Source organism: Micropterus salmoides, unplaced genomic scaffold (assembly GCF_014851395.1).
Source record: "Micropterus salmoides isolate LMB-PRFRI ecotype aquatic unplaced genomic scaffold, ASM1485139v1 Ms_hic_scaffold_16, whole genome shotgun sequence".
In the NCBI taxonomy this organism is placed as follows: Eukaryota; Metazoa; Chordata; class Actinopteri; order Centrarchiformes; family Centrarchidae; genus Micropterus; species Micropterus salmoides.
Genome location: NW_024040707.1, coordinates 14339818 through 14361212, shown reverse-complemented (window position 1 = coordinate 14361212; position 21395 = coordinate 14339818). Strand labels below are relative to the sequence as shown.

The following is a 21395-nucleotide window of genomic DNA, read 5'->3' as shown; positions in this document are numbered from 1 at the left end:
ACAACTTCTTAAAGCGACAGCCTCGCATAAAAGTCTGCCTTTCACCTGATTCACGGCCACTCACTATAATAACTGTAAAATTGAATTACCACTTACAGTAGGTTCTTATTGATTTACATATTGATTTTCTAATTAGCCACCAAGTCTGCAGAGGCTTACCACAAAATTCTGGACCATATCCATGGGCATTCTCTATGGGACCCTCCCCCGGTCCATAGCTATTTATTCTAGTAGGCCTATATTTATGGGCCCTCCTCAAATGAGGGCCCTGCATACTCAGTCCCTTTGTCCCCACAGTCCTACGCCCCTGGTTCTAAATATTAAAAAGTTCTTAATAAATGGGTTTTGGTCAGGACCGTGTAGCAACATGGCTCTTGGAATAGCGATGCCTGTCTGCCGGTCAGTTGGACTGAAATATTCTGAACACACATTCATGGTCCCCAGAGGATGAATCACTGACATTGGTGATCATCTAGCGCCACCTGTAAATTCACATTTTTCGCTTTTAATGAAATGTCTTGACAACTATTGGATATAAAACATTCTGAAATGCACACACACCAGCATCTAACACTATGTATTGATTATATAAATTAATAGCCTACATATAAAATGACAACAACAATGGAAATTCAACTCAGCCTCACAGGTATAAACACAATATACTAAAGTAAATAAACATAGCCCAAACTAAACAATATCTACATTTATGCATCAGTTCATGTGAGTTAAAACATTGTATATCTAACGCAAAACTTATTGAGAGGGAATGCAAAAGTAGAAAAAAATCCTGCTGTGAAGTTTGGGGGCTCCGTTTATATCTGATGCAGTAGATAACTTTTATAAAGTAAAGTATGGAGGATTTCATCTATCATAAGTTGTTTTTTCTTGTCCTATTTCATGTTATAGAAACATATTCAGAAAACACAAAGACATTATCAAAAATAATTAAATCTCCATCATCATTGTTGTGAGCATGTTAGCATGCTGACGTTAGCATTTAGCTTAAAGCAGCACTATGTCTATGTAAAGCCTCACAGAGTTGCTACCGTTTACAGTAAGTTTACAAATGTGGTCTGGTCTGAGGCTTGTTCTGTTGTTCAAGGTGTTGACTTGTAACAGTCTCCATGGCGGGGATACATGTAAACAAGGAGGTCATGTCCGCCTGGGTCCAGTTTCAGCCCTCAAACTTTGCTCACAAATTTCAATGGAGTTTTTGGATGTAGTGAGGCATGTTGCAGACCAGTGGGCTAGGACACTAGATAATGTATTGAGCTGATGCTGCTGATAATGGGCCTGAGGGGGGCTCCTTCCCTATGTATCTTGGGTAGTCCGCATATGCATGGGATGGCTTCTCCAGGATACAAGCTGTGACATTGTTCACCGCTCTGGTCCACCCTAAAGACACAAACACAAGAAAAGGAGACAAAGGAGGAGGTTTGCGAAACCACTTATCCCCAATTACAATGTTGTCCTTTCATCCCTTCCCAGGAAAATAAACAGACGCTCACATTCAAACATGTAAATGGAAGTTTTCTTTTATTGGCAATCATAAATTGTATTGTGTTTGCTAAATGTTTTTTTGTGTTTTTTTGAATGTATGCTTATAAATTGTTTGTTTTTGTTTTTGTTTTTTAACATGTTTGAAATAAATATATCAATCAATAAACATTTGGCTTCATGTGAGAATGCCAACGACGGTCATTCAGACGTGGCATTGGGTGTCTCCACTGACCATAACGTCTGTTGTCACAACAGCCAGGAGCACTAACGAACCAAGCAGTATCCATCATCTTGACAGCGACTCCACAGATGTTAAATAGCTGGAATTCCCTACCAGTTAGTCAGAACTGAAGAAACGTCATGGAGTATCTTCAACCACCCAGTTGCCCTTGATTTTAACCTTCCTTGGTTGGTACCATAACCTTATGCTAAATTTAAAATGCTTACATTTAGAACATATTTTGAATGTTTTAATCTAATAGTATATTTCACATTCATCTGAAGAGCGTCATCATGAAATATTTATAATGTCATCCAGTGCAGCCACACAAATTAATGTAAATTATTTTGGTTACACTTTACAATACAGTATACATAATTGTGCATAGTTACTAAGGAACAAATCAGGAACAACCTGATCATTAATTAATTGTTTATGTGATGATTACCTGACCATTATTTAACCTTTCTGTGTCCCACTCAATAAAGTTCAAGTTCAAGTTTATTTATATAGCACATTTAAAAACAACACTGGTTGACCTAAGTGATTTCCACAATAGACAACAAATATACATGACAAAATGGTATAAAGGTACATCGACCATGAAACTAATGATTAAGAAATGAGTTATTAATGAGTCATTACTGGTTTTGTGGCTAATTTGGAGATAATCAGAACTACTTACTTACGAGAGTGGTCAGTATGTCGATTCACAGATATTTATAGGTTATTCATGATCTAATGATTCATCTCTCAACTCTCCATTGTCCTTCTGAGATATTCAGCAGCCACCAGACTTAATATTGTCTTAATTCAGAGCATTGACCTTGCCTAACAGATGGCATGGCCACGTGTTTGTATGTCATGTATTGCAGATAAAGTCTCTCTCTAGGAGTATCAAGATGGTGCTCACTAATACAAACCACAATAGGTTTATCAGAAGGTCCTGCGTGATCATGATCATGAGATCATGTTAACAGAGAGGCATTTGTATTAACTGTACAAACATAATAGTCCTTCAAGATCAACTATAACTAGATTGTTGTTTCAGAAATGGGAAGCAATTTGAGATTTGTTTAAAAAATCAAATAAGACTGCAGGAAAGAACAGACTTTTTTGTTCTTTATTTTTATGATGTGTGTGCTTTTACTTGCATGCTTCCTCTTAAGCCTTAGAAGCAACGTCTCACGTCACTCTAAGCAAAGTGAGTTTCAAAGCCACCCAGTCCCCTTGAGTTCTAGGGATGGGTTCTCCCTTCAAAGAACAAAAGCTCTGTCAGCAGGACAACTGCTTTCTGATGCATGGGGGTGAAATGGCCAGGAAACAGGAAAGTGACTGAAAAAAAATGCAAGTTTGGACGCTCACTGTTTGTAACTGTGACAAAAACCAACCTTGAATCTAAAGTAGGGGAACACACACGGGAGAGAGAAAGCTTTATCTTACTTGCATCAAGTTACAATAACAAGCATGCCCACAGAGTAAACAGGATGCTTACTCATGTGTTTACATTATGTGTTTGTAACAATTAATGTGAAATAATGTTAGTTTTCACTCATAAGACCATAATTGTACCATTTTGTGACCATATTTAAATTTATTTAAAGAAGAATTTAATTTAAAAGTTTAATCTGTTAATCTATTCACGTTAAACAGTTATTTGACAAGTTATCAACATTTTGAGCAGGTTTATTTTGACTTAGGTGAACTAATGGCCCTAAAATTTGAGAAAAAAAGGTTTTATCACCAATGTTATTCTCTAACTTGGTTCAATAAGATTCTACCTGCAAAGCACCAATCAGTGTCCCAATTGTGGACGGGAGGACCGATCAGGTTCCACCTCTTTACTGTGTCACCTCACTGTTCTGTGAGGTTAAAAGAGCTGGAAAATGAAACTGAAAATGTTGCTAAATCTTAAGTTTTGAAACCACATAGTTGAGGATTTTATGGAAGACATTATGGGTGACAGGGTGACACTGATATGAATGCCAACTAAGTTGAGAGTTTAAAAAAAAGCTGTTTCAACCCTTAGCTACCATGCTAGATAGCTCGCTAATCTCATTATGCTGCTGAATTAATCTTATTATTACTAAGTAAAAGTAATATTGACTTTTTCAGAGATGACATCAGTGAAAGCTAAAATTATAATATGCAAGAATCTGAGATAAATATAGGTTTCAAGCGGATTCAAGTTAGCTAATTGCTTAACAGTTTATCATGCTGGGCTTGCTTTTGTTTATAACGTGTGTACAGCAGACACACAATGATGATAGTGTATCAGACACTGATGAGCCTACAGGCAAAAAAGTAGACACTAATTTAGGAGCAGAAAAGAAATCAGAAAAGAAAAACAGCAGACAAAGAAAAGATGTAGAACAAGGATAGAAACACCAGTAAATTAATGTAGAAACATTTTTTGCATGTTTTTTTATTGTTTTGAATCGCTTTGTCAGCAAAACTTTGTGAGCTGTTTTATCAGTTTTTATTTGTCAGTAAAAATCTTAATGTAGCTGAATTGTTGTCTGTGCCCTAATTTCTGATATTATAACTCCATTCAGTAATTAATTATTTGATTTTGTGTACTAAAACAAAGAAAGACTCAACTGTCAGCTTTTTTCAACAAACTCTTTGCTTTCTCTAAAGCCATTGTCTTCTGAAATCACCATTTGTGATCCTTGCAGCAGGTTTGATGAATATATTCACAGACATCTACCTGATTGTTTACATTAGAAGAATTTGGGGCAGGCCAGAGGTTGTGTTTTGGCTTGTCTTTTGTTAGAGGTCTATCTAAGGACAGACCAGTCACATGGTTAACAGTGTAATCCTGTCTCACATGTAGACACTGTTTGAATCTATCTGCAGAGCTGGCCATGTTCTCTACTGGCAACCTTGTGACTCACCGCCGGTGGTGACTTAAATTGCACTATGCACCAACACATAAACAAGATGAACACATGAGGACGGATGAAATTAACACTCAGACCCATATTGGGGAAATAAAAACAAACAAAAAAAGGCCTGCGCTGCAGCACAGGATGCATCATTCCTGTGACGTTGCATACACATTGGCCGAATATATTTTCTTAGCTTTCTCAGAGACCATGCTACCTTTGACAAAGCTGACTAATAAGACCACTGCTCGCTTGCTTGTCTGTGTCCTGTCTGCTAAGACTTCAAAGGAGCACGTAAGGTTTAATCCCATATTACCGTGGCTATGTTAAGTGTAAGCATCTGACTGTGACAGACTTCCAAGAGGAGGCTCCACTTGAGCAGAGATGAACAGAATTCCTGGTTGATAAGTTTGAGCTGCAATCAGTGTTCATGAAATTCATAGGCATCCCCAGCCTGGTATTTGCATGACATGAAAGTAGGAATATAGAGGAAAGATAGGCTACTGGCTGCTGAACCCCCTTTTATTTCAAGACAATCCTATCAAGAGATCTTCCTGGTGGGAACTGATCGTTCAGTTTAATGTGTGTGTAGTCTTTACTGTGCCATGTCTTACATAATGGCTGGCTGGGACAACACTTCAGTAGCCCAAATCTGTCTAATGAAATGTAAACACAGGCTTTCTGTGGTGCCAGCTCAGACTGGAGCTACAGTATACAGCCAAAAATAAAGCTGTTGTGTGTGTCAGTGTCATACAATACTGTTTTTTTAATGCATGTTCAACCATGGAAATGTAAAAGCGTAAGATGGAGTGAGGGAGTGGAGAGAGAGTTACAGCTTTTCAGATCAGTCTCTGGCTAATATGAGCTTACCACTCTCTGTGTCTCTGTATCTCTCTCTCTCTCTCTCACTCTGACAGGTGGTAATCCCTAACTAATAGCAAATTAGGATATCAATACACAGGGACAAGGTCGCAAGTGTTCACAACACAGCTATGGCTTTTCACCTTTAGGACAGATGTCGTAGTTAAACTTGATTTTCTCATTATAGACAGTGTGGAAGTGCATGCTCCTGGAAACACAAGAGTTTGTAGATCATCCAATGGTGGAAGAAAAGTTCAAACTGTTTACTTACTGCAAGTACCACAGTATTGCTACTTATGACCTTTTACTTAAGTAAGATTTTTAATTCAGTATTTGTATTTTTCACAATGCTGTATTGCTACTTTTACAAGAGTAAAATATCAGAATACTTCTCTCATCACTGCTGCAAAGTAAGGACAGTTGTTAAATAAATGTAGTAGAGTAAGAAGTACTCACGCAAAAAAAAAAACACAACTAAACACATATCTTATTTGCAACACAACTCATGTTATCAGCTTTAATGTCGCACCACCTGCAGCGGTCCCCATCTGTTCCAAATGCAATGAATCCTTCATGTGAGCCACATATAGAAGAATGCTGTGGTTGAGATTAGCATGTTTGTTCCTGGTAAGACAGGCAGACAGATGGTATGAACACTGACACAGCCCTGCATGCTCTGTACACATCATTCAAATAGCACCTGAAGTAAAACTGTATAATGAAACAGCAAAACCAGAACCAAACTCTATCTTGTGCTATTTTTAACATGTTACCGTGAACCAAACTTCACACTAGTGATCTTACTTCACTGCAGTAAGAGATATATTTATTACACTGCACACCCAGGTGTCAAACCAAAACAACTGTTTCTCCATTTGTATTTTTTGCCCTTGCAGATTCCTGAATGAGGAGACAGAAGTCACTGTGAAGTTTCAATGAGTCACGCAGTGGCACGAGTCGTTGCAAAAACACATGGAAATCATCAGGGCAAAAACAAAAGTATTTTTAGGACAATAATGGACACATGATAGAAATATGAGTCATGACTTAGACAGAGAGAAAATAAAATATAAGTGTTGCTGTAAAAGCCAGTGTCTTCTGTACAGGAGGTTGCACCTGGAGGATATTCAAACTGAACACATGCCAGTATGCTGCAGTCATTTTGAGAAGGTAATAATCATTTGAAACCATGACATTGGTGTTTGGTTTCATGCCAACTGAGAAACACAATAAACATGAAAAACAATGATTGTGACAGTGATGTTAGATCTTGATTATTAGTTATCGTAGGGCTTAATAGTAACAAAATTAATTAGGCTTCATCCTCTTGGACTAAAAATGTCTGCACCACATTTCATCTCAGTTTTCCCACTAGTTGTGGATTTATTTCAGTTTGGATCACGGTGGACAGTGCCATCCTTAGAGTCATGCTGCTAACATGGCTATAAACCCTTTGAGTAAACAAACATTTAAAAGTCAAATTGAACTGACAAAGTCTACCTTCAACTAAATCCAACATTCAAGGTACAAGGTACAAGGTAGATTTACAACAGGTTGTAAAGTGAAATTTAGTTTGTCTCTCCCTTCTGCAACATAGCAGACAATATACAGTAATATAAAAGCAATAATTGAAATGGTAGACAGAAACAAACTATATTGAATGGAGTTCAATGAGTTTAAAAGTCTGATAGCTTGGGGGAAACCTGCTCTGCAGTCTTGTGGTGTGGTAGCAGAAACTATTATCTCTTCCCAGAAGGCAGCAGGGTGAACATGCTGTGGATAGGCTGGGTACTGTCCTTTAATAACCTTTGGGCTCTGTGTAGGCACCTCACCTTACCGATATCACTGATGCTCTGTGATTACCAGTGATCTTCTGAGCATTTTTAATCACCCACTGCAGAGCCCTCCGGTCCTGGGCTGTACACATCCCATGCCAGTTTACAGGCTTCACTCCGCTCTGACTTGGGGCCAGTGTAGAGGTGTAGAGGCACCGTGCTGCTATCATAGAGACGCTGGTTTGTCCTGGGGCGTTTCCAGGCTCTTGAAACATTGGGGGCTTAGCCCAGCCCAGAAATCTTTCATGTTTTCACCTGTTTTCACCCCCCACCCCCCGTTGCCGCCTACCCAAAGTCTGTCTATAAAGCAACAGTAAATGACCTCCATACAGTAACTCTAACAACTCATTTTCTGACAACAATTAACACTGATAATATAAACTCGGGGGGGGGGGGGGGGGGGGGGGGGGGACGGATTCTAAACACTTCAATTCCTGCATTCTGGTGAATTTTTTTGCACCAATTTATTGAGGAAATGTTTGAGGTGACAATTCAAAATAAAATAAAGAAAAGTGTAATATAATGCAGTAAGGCTGTCAGGCTTTCTGTTTTACTTGCAGATATGTTTCTCCTGTAGATCAACTTTTCACATTTAATTTAAACCCAGCTGAGTCTACATACATGCAGGCATGCCTGAAGTAGCCTAAGGTCTTTTTTAATGTGCATATGGCACCTCTTCACCTTAATGATGAATTAGCTTAATTCATTTAAAATCAGTATAAAAAAATGTATTGATGAAATTTTATAGGGGGTTATCGGGGTCCTCCCCCAGAAGATTTTGAGCATTAAACACTTAATTTCCTGAATCCTGGAGACATTTTCTGCAACAATTTATTGTGGAAATGTCTTGACAATTCAGAATATAAAATATAATAGAATGTAATGCAGTAATCAGTAGCTTATTCTTTTTTTTTTTTTACCATAAGTTAGTTTAAATAGTGAGATTTATTCTATATTTACACTGCAGGCTTATTGTGCAAATAATTGCCTGCTCTATGCAGGGTAGGCTACTGCAGCTGATGTTGAAGCTCCTACACCCCAGGCAGCAAACATATCTATTACTTTCGCGCATTTGGCGAATAAAACAAAAAAAACATTTTGGCCCACAACACAAGAAACAGCTGGAGCAGAGGGGTAGGGGCTAGTAAGAGATTGGGCCAGCCCAATGTCACTATAGGCCTATGCTTCATGGGCCCGTCGTTGGCCAATTTTTAAAAAAACAGTTAAGCTATAATAAATAAATAATTTACGTTACACCGGCCCCAAAGCTTCGAAGGCCCACCGGTGCCCGGCATGCCAGATTACCAGTCCACCCCTGAGGCTACCCCATTTAGACCGTCTGACAGACACACAGCCCGTCTGGGACTGTAGCCTACTCGATGAGACTGCTCTTCATCAGAGGAAAAAAACGAACCAGAAAACACTTGTGATCAGACAGAAATATCACCACAATTCCACACAAATGTTCACTTCAGCACCTCTGATGAAGTGCAGCTCCCAGCCGCTTTAGAGAGAATGAAGTATCCTGGAGACAGTAAAACGGTAGTGTCTCACAGCGAGGGGGACAGAGACAGCAGGATACATCGTCAGGTGTCTGTTTCGCGGTCAGGTGTCATGATATTCTCTCAGTAATTTGCGGCGACTCTATGTGTTAATACATTAACTAGACACTGACCGACAATATTTATATTTAAATGTAATGATTAAAATTTTGCTGGGGACAATTCAGAAGTCGCGGACAAGCCCTGAAGCTGTTCGCAGTGCGCGCTCTCTCTCTCTCTCGTGCTCCCTCTAAAGGCAGGCAGGCTAGTAAGGGTGGGGGGGTCACGTTACTTGAACTTTAAACAAAATGTAGCGATATTATTGCGAGTAGCCTGTGCTCTTTGAAGACCTGCGAGAGAGGCTGCGTCATAAAGATTATTGCATATTAACATGGAAAATATTTTTGTTGCTGTTGTTGAGTTATATTCGGGACTACAGTCATAACATCCGGGGCTAAAAAATGACCTGGCGACGCCGATGGGTTTGACTACAGTCTCCATGGAAATTGAGTAAAGTTATGAAAAAAACAAGTTATTCTTGTACAGAGCATCAATATCCACTTGTCAGCTTGGCGTGATGTCAATCTAAAACGCAATAAACTGGACTTTCCCACCCAAGACCGGAACCACACAGAGTTGCTTAGAAACAACCATTCAACATTTGTAAAAGATACTTGCTGGGGCAATAACTAATTGTGTTGTTTATTCTAGTCTTTTTCAATATGTAAGCCTTCAAGACGCTGGGCTGGAAGCCAAGGGTTTTGTTGTCCAAAGGATGGACTTAGCGTTTTGGTTGAACTGCACTTTAATGTGTTCTTACAGCAGCTCTGCTCCACAGCGTACTCCCTGTTGGGATTTGAGCTTACCCACTGTTCTTAACCTCAGGGCTCCATTAAGGTGATGTACAGCTTTGTCTTCACCGCCAAGACTCTTTGAAATGAGAGTGATGGAGCTCACAGGGACTCCCAATTATAAACTATGATGCAAGTACACTGACGCACACATTAAATCACTGCTAACTATTTCCTGTCTTTCTTCACACCTTTGTAGACTTGTGATAGATGGGGTATTTGAAAAACAGCCCCATTCAGAAAATATTCCCATGAATTCAGAGACCTGGATGACAGATTTATTTGTTTCCCACAATGCATGAGGAGGTGTGTTTCTTCTAAAACAGACATCCTGTGGTGAAGACTCACCACAACCACACTGGTAAGTACAGAAATGGCGCCATCTTTAGGGGGCTTCCTACACTTAAACTTAATTTGTTCACAGAAAATGACATTTTGACCAGATGATGGCGCTAGGTGAAAAGTTAAGAGATTATCGTGTGAGGCGTAATGTCTGAACCACATTTCATGGCGCTCCATTCAGTAGTTGTTGAGATATTTAAGTCTTGACCAAATTGGTGGATGGTCAGACACCATAGAGCCATGACGCTAGTTTGGCTAGATGTATTCTATAAGTAAAAGAAATGTACTTTTATTGAAACCACAATGACAAACTGAAAAAAACATGCTATGCCACGTTTAATTGCCAAAACCGAGAACAACTGTTTATCCATTATCATAAAAGCAGGGTGACACTGAAAACAGGAAATCACCATCTTGAAAACAAATCTTAATATTTCCCTGCGGTGATGGTGAATTTTACATGCAAACAGTTTGGTAAGAGCTTTATTTTCTTGCCTTTCCATTTCCATTTAAATAAAGGGCTGGAATATGTTTAAGGGGGATAAGTGTAAGTATTCATAGTTGAGGGGTGTCACTGAGCAGCAGCCATATCCAATCAAAATAAAAGTTGCCTGCTTCTGCACATCATGAAATATTCTACGTTAGGCTACTTAAAATAAGAAGTTAAAGGTTAAAATTATATTCTGGATGAATGACGTAAACATATACTTCAGTGTTCATCTTTTTACTCCGTTATCAAGCGTGTGTCAGTGCATGGGATGCACTCGCACTGGCTCTTTCTTTTAGAATACACTAGTAATAATAATAATAATATAATAACTCCAATGACGGAGTTTCAACATGAGGGCTGGTGCTGAACTTTTATGGGGCCAAACTACATTTTAAAAAAGCTAAATAAGCAGCTAGTTAAAACTTTAGCAGCTACACTATAATATATCTATAATAAATTCATGCATGTGCAATTCAAAGATATTCTGTTGTAAATATATAATTCACAATTTTCCTTACAGAACTTAATATTTCGAGTCTTACTCGAACAATCTTTAAACAGACAACATAAACAGCTTTCTCTGAAAATGCCTCTGTAACATGAGAACATCCACTGAAAATATACACTCTGTATAATATGCTGTGAATAAAATAAAACCTCCAAACACAGAGAAGCATATGTTTTGTTTCATATGTCCCCTTCCCAAAGTATACGCCTTAAAAACTTCAAACTCCACAGCAGTTGAAGCCACAAAGCACAACCTGCCGAGCCCTCAGCATTCGATATTAATGGTGGAGAGCAGCTCCTCCAAGGCCTCTAGCTTCTGATTGGCCTCCTCGATAGCGCTGTAAGTCTGCACGTTGCTGGCGATGTGGTAGCGGATGTCATCCACCAAGGGGACGGAGTCGGTCTCGTGTCGCTCCTCCAACGATGCAGCGTCCTCTTTGATGATCTCTGCAAACTCGTCCTGCTCCACCAGCTGTGACAGACAGGTTGGACGGGAAGTGAGCGCAACTGACACTAGACATACACAACATCGACACCTTGGCTCACGGGTGTTAAATTGCGAAGACTGGGATCATGTGGCCCTCAGACACAACAAAAAGTATTCTTATATGGCCTCAAAGGTCTTTCTTTACTGTGACTTTCGGTATAATGTTGTTGACAGATATACAAGAGGCAGTGAGTACCATCAACATGACAGCAAAACATTTTCTAAAACATAGTAATCCTGACATGTTACTATGTGACTTTTTGTTTTATTCCTATTTCTCATTCCTGGTGTTTAAATATTTTTACTTTTGCAAACTAAGATTTTTGTGACTTCCTCTTATGTCTTTGTATTTCCTTTTTGGCTTGCCCTTTATGTTGCTTTTTTGTGTGCACTTCAGCCACCTGCTGCAATATCCGAGGCACCCTATTGTTACCCAGCCAAAATAAAGCACCCTCCAATGTCAACACAGTCACCCACCCGATCAATGATCTTGGCCATGAACTCTGTGCAGTGGTCCTCCAGCCGAGAGAGACGGAAAAGCTTTGCCGTCTTCCACATGTTCAGAACATTGTCCTCGCACGTAATCTTAGCAAGCGTCTTCCCACAGAGACGCTTCAGCCCCGGGAGCAGATACATGTCAGCCACGCACAGCACATCAAACACGTTCTCTGATGTTAGCTGGGCATAAAGAAATATCCAGTCAGCTGTCAGATAATAATGATGAACATTTCATTCTCATTCTCCAATGCATTATGAACAGATCAACATGGCATCCTTACAACAGGGCTACTTTTCTGTCTTTTGTACATGAGTTTGTTTGTGTTCACAATCACCTTTGGTAAGTGTTTCCACAAAATATATAGTTTAAATATTTAGTATGTTACATAGGTCAAGGATGCAAACCTGTCAAGGTGTGAAAATCTGAAGAAACACTAAGGATTTATTGGAAGGGGTGCATTAATTCTTTTCAATTCTAAACCTGCAACAACTGGGGAAAACAAGCTGTAAACACAACATTGACATATTATTTTACCTTGTAAGTTGTTATGGTGAACAGCCTGCAGACATGGAGCAACATTAGCATTCATTTGAAGTTGAGTTTCAAGTCCAATTTTCAATCATCTTTTGGTCTCCACCAACTCCTCAGGGAAACATCTGGCTCTTTAGCTGCTCAATGCTCCACTACATTCACCAGCTAGTCGCTTACTGTGTCTGTCTGCTGTTTACTGCTGGGCAGATAGATTGAGTTTTTAGAGCTTTTTCATTAAAAACAGCTTCCTCCTACGGTAGAAAATGCTATAAGAGCAGTGGGAAAGAATCAAAACAGGCTGGAAAACCATCAAAGTCATCATTTGATCCACTGTTAATATAAATATATTGATTATTTTGTAACTGGAACACAACAGAAAGAGCTTGGTTAGTAAGTAAAAAAAAATCAACAGTGAAACTGCTTATTTTTTGACACCACTGTTTAACTTTTTTAATAGGCTCATACCTAGCAGTAGGAAACCAGTTTATCAGCTACTAATTGATACGTAAAAGTGATCCGTCCGTTTAGCGTCTTTATTTTTTAAAACAACCAGACTGACAAGAAACTGTTTTGAAATTTTCTCACTGAATGACAGGTTTGCATCCCTGATAAACAGTTGCACAAAATACAACTCCATTTCCAAAAAAGTTGGAACGCTGTGTAAAATGTAAATAAAAAACAAAATGTGATGATGTGCACTGAACCAAATATTTCATTGAAAATAGCTCAAATACTAACTAACTTATCAAATGTTGAAAATGAGAAAATGTATTGTTTTTGGAAAATGATATACCAATTTTGAATTTTAGGCCAGCAACGTGTTTAGAAAAAGTTTGTCAAGGTTACTACTGTGTTGAGTCACATGTTGAGGAGACCAACTGCTGTAATCTTGAATGTGAAATGTTTCCCCATTCTTGCTGGATGTAGGATTCCAGCTGCTCAACAGTCTGGTCTCCTTTATTGTATTTTACATTCCATGACCGCCAAACATTTTCAGTGGATGACAAGTCAGGACTGCAGGTAGGCCAGTTTAGCACCTAGTCTTTTTTTTTTTCTTTTTTTTTTACTACAGAGCCATGCTGTTGTAACACGTGCAGAATGTAGTTTGGCATTGTCTAGCTGAAATAGATAGATGAAATAGAAAAAGATGTCACCTACTTGGCAACATATGCTGCTCCAAAAGCTGTATAAATCGCTCAAAATCAATGGTGCCCTCACAAATGTGCAAGTTACCCGTGCCATACTGATGCTGGATGCTGGCTTTTATGCTGTGCACTTATAACAACCCGGATGGTCCCTCTCCTCTTTGGCCTGCAGGACATGTTGTCCATGATTTCAGAATGTAAATGTAAGAGAATGTAAAGTTTGACTTGTCAGACTACAGGACAGTTTTTCACTTCGCCTCAGTCCTCTTTGCACTTTTCACAGAGTGGTGAACCCCTCTTCGTCTTTACTTCAGAAACACTGGGATGCTCTTTTTCTCCCAATCATGTTATTAACTTGTTGCCAGTTGACCTAATTAATTGTGAGATGTTCCACCAGCTGTGCTTTTCACAACTTTTCCAGTCTTTTGTTGACAATTAAATACTTGGTTTCAATGTTTTTCACATCATCACATTTTGTTTGTATTTACATTTTACACAGCACGCCAACCTTTTTGGAAACAGTATTGTAGAGAAGAAATTGGGCACTGACCTCTGTGTCGTCAGTATAGATGTAATACATGACGTTGACAAATATTTCATGGGCAATGTTGTGTAAAGTAATCACTGGGGTGCTGGGCTGGGACTGCAGCTGCTCTCCTTCACTGAAGTGGTCCTCCAGCAAGGCTTTAAAATAATCACTACGTCCAGAGAAGAACGCCTGGAGTGACACAAACACACATACACAGAATAAAACTCTAATATTCATTTGACAGGATCTAGGAAGGGAGTGAGGGTCTGTAATGTGACAGAAGAAGGCTGTGTGAGACTTGTAATTAGTACCTTATGACACAAGAAATTGTAACCATCAACTCTGAAGCAGATGTCAGGATAAGTAGGGAAGCAGTCGACTCTGTTAAAGGGAAGTTCACCAAATCCAACCTGGGGGGAATCCACAAAAAAAGTCAAAATAGTCTTATTAAAAATTTTAGAATAGCAGCTATAGTAGTGTTGGTTGGATTAGTGTCCTTGATTTTTTTTACCATCACGCCCTTACCCTTAATTCAGTGGGAAGTGCACAGTCTGCTAACTGAGCCATCTCATCTTGAAGTTGACAGCTGTTAGGCTCCAGGCTGAGAACTTTCACACAGACTCCTGGCTTGTTGAACACTTCAGTTTGAGGAAAGAAGACAGACATCACTCATGTGGAAAAGATAAAAAGGGTCGAGAGCTTAATGAGACACTACAGTTAAAATGTTTTGGTATTTGAGACTATCTGAAAAGTTGTGTGTATTACACTGGTAACACACATACACAAATTTTTTAAATAAAGTTGCTGGGAGACATAAAGCCTGGCTTGGCTGGGTGGCTGGGTTGTATGCCAACATACCTGCTATTCAACAGTTGTATCACCCTTAATTTTTGTTGACCGTTTTGTGACTTTGTACCTTGAGGAAAAAAATCTGTGTGAACATAGACCAAGAGTATCGTCTTACCAAATTCATACACCTGTTTGCATTTATTCTCCAGCTCTTCGATTAGGTCTGCCATTTTGCACTGTTTAGCAAGTCGTCTGGAGTCCTCCACAAGGCTTATATCAATATCCATTCGTCCTGTAACATTAAGGGAAAAAACTGATGAAAAGAGCTCCTAAGACTTTTTAATTCAACTGTTTTTTCCCCTAGACTACATATACAGTAGACCAGTGCGAGCACAGTGGTTTGTATGTTATAGAAAAATATTACAAGACTGCATTCAATTTCTTCATGATACACAATTTGATCTAAATCTTTGTTATCCAAGGAGAGTTAAATCAAGGGAAACTGGACTTATTGAAGATACTAGAAGATGTTTTGCCTCTCATCAAGGTGATGGATACCACTTGGTTTGTTAGTGCTCTTAGCTGTTGGAACAACAGTCATGGTCACTGGAGTCACCTGAGGCCTTGTCTGAAAGACCGTCGTTGGCATCATCACGAGGCCAAATGTTTGTTTAATATCCTGGGAAGGGATGGAAGGACAGCATTGTAGGTGGGGGATATAAATGGGGTTGGTTCGAAAGAGCGTCCCATGTCCTTCAGGCGCAGGTAAACAGCTGAGTCTTGACATAAGCTTCTGTGCTGAGCCATGCCGTTTGTGTAGTGGTTGTTTAAGTTCCCTGATATACAGGCCTGTGAATTCCTCACTGCACTGGACAGTGTCCACTAGATTTTTTTTCTTGTGTTTTGGTGTGCAGTCTTTTGGGGTGCAGTCTTTTGGGTGGACCAGTCTTTTTCTTAGCTTGTTGTTGGGTTTAAAAAACACAGGGATGTGGTGCTTGTTGAGTTTCTGTGATACTCCAGACACCTTATGGACTTAAGATGTTGTTGCACTTATTCTTCTTTTCCTCATCACCCGTAGCGCCTGTGTTCTTCCTGGATCTTGTGGCTGTTTTCTTCCCCATAAAAGGTCCAGTTTGGATATCTACAAGCTGCAAGTCAGGTGTTTGCGGTCTATCTCTTGGTCTGGGCACTTGGTATGTTATCAGCTTGGTGTTGCAGGGTTCTGATAATGCACGGCTTATGCTTCAGTAGGTGGTGAGAGTCAGAGTAAGTATTGGACTGTGTGTATGGGTTTCCTGTATACTCCAAAGTATCTTCAATCAAGTCCAGTTGCCCTTGATTTAACCCTCCTTGAATATCTATGACCTGGATGACCTAGGATCTCAACAGACATAAATCTTTGTTACTGACACATAAAAAAAAAAATAGTACTGCCTGAATATTCCTGCAAAGTCTTAAAGGTCCCATATTATGCAAAATGCACTTTCTCTCGTTTTTGAGCAAAAACTATGAGCAAAAAACATCTTTCGTTCTTTTTTTCCAGCTCAGTTGTTCAGGAAATGTGTGCAAACACACCGTTTGAATTTGTCTCCCTTCATGATGTCATGGAGAGATCTGTATAACATAAGACCTCCTCTTGCACTTCAGTCTACCACACGGCCCTGCCCACTAAACACGTACTGAATACACTGATCTCAGCCCCCACTGTCCAACCTTTTTCCAATACAACACCAAGCAGTCATTCCATCGCTGAGCTAGAGGTTGTTCAGTATGTCTCGCAGAAAGTCCTTTTATGAAGGAAAGTTACATATTTCCTGGTTTTCCCTCTGATCTTCTCCAGCTATTCTGCCACAACTCTCTGTGATTTACGGAGTTTCCTGATGGACAGATAGCTTTACTTGTTGCTAATGCTACAGATACAGCTAGGTACAGCTAACTGTACTGGCTCTGCCTGAACTGGGTGTAACGTTTGAGGTGTGAACACCAACACACCCCCAGTGCACCAAGCTTCTATTCCTGCTAGAGTGATCTACTAGGACAGCTAGCTGCACGGCTAACTGAGCTAACTACCTATGCGGCAGGTACCGTTAACAGTAGTTAGTGGTTAATGTAACTTCTAACATGTGAAGCTATCCATCAGGAAACTCTATAAATCAATGAAAGTTGAGGCAGACCAGGCAGAGGACATCAGAGAGAAAACCAGAAAATATTTTCTCCATAAAATATGATCCAGTTTCACCAAAAAAACAGCTTCCAATAGTTAGCTAATGAGAAGTCAGTGGGCTTTTAGGGAGGGGGGCCTTAAAGAGACAGTAGATAAAACAGAGAGTAGAGGTGCTGAAGCAATGGAAAGTATGAGAAAAATAATATTATAATAATAATAAAAATAATAATAAGCATGTAAACATTTCCTAGTAGACACAAAATAAAATGTGAGCCTAAAATTGAGAATTATATGGGACTTTTGAAAATGTAGCCTGAATATTTGCAGTTTAATAAACACGCACCTGTATAGAAATATTGCAGAATAGCTCCAAAGGCTGCAGGGTTGACCTGAAATCAAAACCGCTTTTATCCACACAGATATAGACAGACACAATATGCATTTATATAAGACACAATTATATAATAACACAGAGCAACACAGAATTAATCATCCAGAATATATATTCTTATCTACCAAAGGGTGTTTGAGGGTGATCAAGTTCTTTCCTTTCCATTTAGTCTCAAACATATCAGTGAAGTACTCTGAGCGGGCACTGAGAACACATCGGTGGGCTGTAAATATTTGTCCATGAACCAGGAACTTGACGTCGCTGTGTTGCCCCTGCTCCAGTAACCTAAAGCAAAAACACACATAATTTGGATTAGATGGAGAAATGCAAGGGTTGTATGCAGGTTTACATACAACAACAGGCTTTCTTACATGTGCAGAAAGTAGTTAAAATCATCCCGCTGCATGGCGCGGACACTGACACACTTATAATCTTTGAGCAGGCGTCGAACAGAGTCATTCAGAGAGCCATACATACACCTCTCGCCATCAAACGTGTTGGCTTCACACTTGGCACCTGAAAGCAAAGCGAAGGGGGAAAGACTCAATTATACTACATTTTACAATGACATCTCGCCACAGCTGTTTTATTGTTTAGTGTTTTATAATGTTTGCATCACTTAACAAACAAAAAGATACCAGCACTCCAGTATAATTTCAGCCTTACCACTAGCCAACAGGTACTGGACCAGCTCCTCATGACCACAGAGACAAGCATAATACCTAAAGAACAAGGACATTGACATTTTAAGTTGTTACGATAATGACGGTGTGTTAGCCAGAGAATCAGGCTGCTTGCCTAAATTGTACTTACAAAGGGGTGCTGTCCCATTTATCTCTTACATTGAGGTCCACGTCTCTTTGTTCAACAAGGTATCTTATGAGAGAAAAGAAAAGAGTCATTGTTGAAATGAGTGGTTACAGAAACAGTGTCAGTGACAATCAAATGGGAGCATCACACAGGAGCAAGCGTGTACATGTGTGACACACAGCTGTATACAAATAACAATATATGCAGGCCTACTTCTGTTTGATGACCCCTTTGATTTTGGATTTCGTATTCCATGCCAATTGCTGTTGTCATCAGCACCATGGAAACACAGACATTTTTATTTGTAATATGATAGATCCTATATGCTGCAGTGATGGAGAAATTTGCGTTTGCAGTTAGCTGGATAGTTAAGCAGGGTATTGCACTGACTTGGCTTGACTAATTACTGCTCTTTTCATTATCAGCAGGACATACCAGGCTGTCCCAAAGCAGAGGAAGTGACTTATATCAATCACAATGTAGCTAAGCTGTAACGTTATAGCAGGCAGCAGTAAATGACCCATATACCATCATGTTAAACACCCGACACTGACAGATAGTGCAGTATCTTACCTAACTACGTTGCATGTGGAAACTGAGCACTTGGCCTACAATCGTCAGCTGGTTCACCAAAGCTAATGTTAGCAACCCAGCTTCCGTGTTTACCTCCTATTTATTTGCAAGACAATGCAGAAAGCTTTGGGTTTCGCAGTCCAGAGGAGGCCAAATAAAAACAGGCTAATGTTTTGTAAGAGAGGTTTGGGGAAAACGGAAAATAACAGCGCTGCTGCAACTGCAGCCATGTTAAGGAAATTAAACGAGCTCTCAGCACACATGCAAAGACAACCAAGCCATAACAACGTCAGCTGAGCCGCTGGTTACCTGACTCTACAAATGTCGCCCTTTCTGCAACTACTAAACAAATCGTACACATCCATGATCCCCGCGGTGTTTTCGGTCTTCTGTAATGCATTGAAACGGCCTGTCTACCGGACAGGTGAGCGATGATTTGGTGTAGCTTTACTCTTTGCTCGGTCGACGCTGAGAAAGTTCGCTGGCGGACTGTCACACCTCCTTGCTCAGTTGTTTACAAGCTGATCGGGTCCTCGGTGTTTTGGACTAGCAGTCACGTGACTACAGTGCCCCCTTAACTTGGTGTGGAGAATAACGTTAAACTCATGACGCGTCACAAGACGGCATTCGTGTACTATTCTTCAGCAACAAACATTTACGTAGACTACTGCTTAATTTATTTTTATTTTCTACATCGCGTGAATATCAACCGTCTAAACCTAAGGTCTAAACCCAATTTTAAAATAAGTCAAATATGTTGTCGTTTCCAACCAGACATGTAACGTGAATGAGTTCGTGTTAAACGGAGCTCACATGCCTCACTTGAATGCAGCACGCGTCACTGTATGTTTCATAGCATCATAGCATAGACTGTACAAAATAAGAAAAGTTTATATCAACCTTTTGCCTTGTGTGTGTGTTCAACAACTGTTTACTACTATACAACTGAATCACAAATAGCCCCCCTTGCTGTTTTTTTCACTTTTGGTTTTATCAAAGTTCATTGATTTCATATTGAATCAACGTTTTCCGATTGAACTGCATGTTTCCTTGAAACGTTGCGCAACGTTCTGCAACGGGCTTCGGGGTATGTTTTCTCAGGTTTGATGGGCGTGTCTCATGTGTTACCCAATCAACTGCAACAAGTTTGTAAACACAACGGCGTTAAAAAGCCAGGAAAATGCAGTGCGCTTGCGTACACAACAGGGTGTTCAGGAGACCACCGTTTCCGTTGAAAAAAACGTTTTGCTACGTTTTGTCTGCGCTGAACTCGCCCCTGTTCATTCCACCATTTGGCCAACACACTACACTCATTAAATCACAATTAAAGGGTCTGAAACCATAATTCCTATAGGCCTACATTTTTGCTATGCAAATTCCAAATCATACAAATGATGATGAAATAAAAAATAAAACAACTTTGATGAAACCAGTGGTCAGCTGCTGTTTTGATCTGATCTAAAGTTTAAGTTTTTCTCAGTTTCAAAAGGTTAACCTGCAAACTCTTCAAATAAAAAAAAACACACACAAAAACACACATAATAAGTAGTTTAACAGACACAGCATGCAATAAATTTAAAGCATGGAAAGAATTAACAAGGAAACCCTTGAAGTTGGGCTGTACAATTGAATTACAAGTAACACTCCCTAATTCCAAGCATTCCCTCTCATTATTTGCACTCCTGCCTTTCAGAGAGGCAACACTGCACTGTAAATGTCAAAACAACTAAACATCAAGTAGCCTAAAAGTGCGTTGTTTCAATTACGTCACACCATGTCTCTCGGTGACAGTCTAGAGTAAATTACAGATAAATCATATATACAATGACAATATGTACAGTTTCTTACTGACAGAAATAACCCCTGCCACAAGTTGATTCCTCAGAAAATAAAACCATCTCTTCTGGATTTGCATAAATGGAGTTTTAATGTTCACATGCCAGTCGTTGTGTTAATTCGATGTATTTGCAATGGTGTCCAAGTCATCACCAACCAGCCTGTGGAAATTCTTGCACTGCGAATACATTTTTTCTTAACTTCCTTTTGGGTGACATACACACCATCTGCCATTGAAATCCCCCAGTATGTCATTTATGTTGGGATGTAAGACTTGAGAAAGTAGCCATGTTACAACACTGTTAAATGCTAATTTATAGGCCCTATAACTGGTGTGATGGTGTAAAATAAAAATATGCCTATGAGAAGGTGAATCTATGATGTTGTAAGACAAAACCTCTCAGTAATGCAGAAGTGTGCAGTTAAGATGAAAGAAAGGATGCATTTTGGGTAACGCATGCCTTTTATTGTTGTGGCATGTCTGAAGGATTAACAATGCGTCATTTTCATTTTCACACTTTATACTGCACACTGCCACTGATTCCGTGTTCCTGATACCCTCCCACCCTTTGTCTCCTCTTGGCTGCTTCCCAAAAATCATAT

General features: G+C 39.6%; 1 protein-coding gene across 2 annotated transcripts; it reads right to left on the bottom strand.

Annotated features, from left to right (window-relative positions):
* Positions 1-10359: 10359 nt before the first annotated feature.
* abtb1 (ankyrin repeat and BTB (POZ) domain containing 1) lies at positions 10360-19503 on the bottom strand. 2 transcript variants are annotated; one of them, XM_038723387.1, is made up of 12 exons: positions 19266-19503; positions 18387-18449; positions 18240-18295; positions 17945-18089; positions 17699-17858; positions 17526-17571; positions 15194-15310; positions 14755-14867; positions 14541-14639; positions 14251-14418; positions 12003-12203; positions 10360-11510 (listed from the first exon to the last, which is right to left on the bottom strand). In XM_038723387.1, exons 1-12 carry the CDS (start codon positions 19319-19321, stop codon positions 11304-11306), a joined length of 1431 nt encoding a protein of 476 aa, XP_038579315.1. In that variant the 5' UTR covers positions 19322-19503; the 3' UTR covers positions 10360-11303. The 2 variants fall into 2 exon arrangements, with proteins under 2 accessions (XP_038579315.1, XP_038579316.1); XM_038723388.1 differs by lacking the exon at positions 19266-19503 and adding an exon at positions 18957-19253.
* Positions 19504-21395: the final 1892 nt, after the last annotated feature.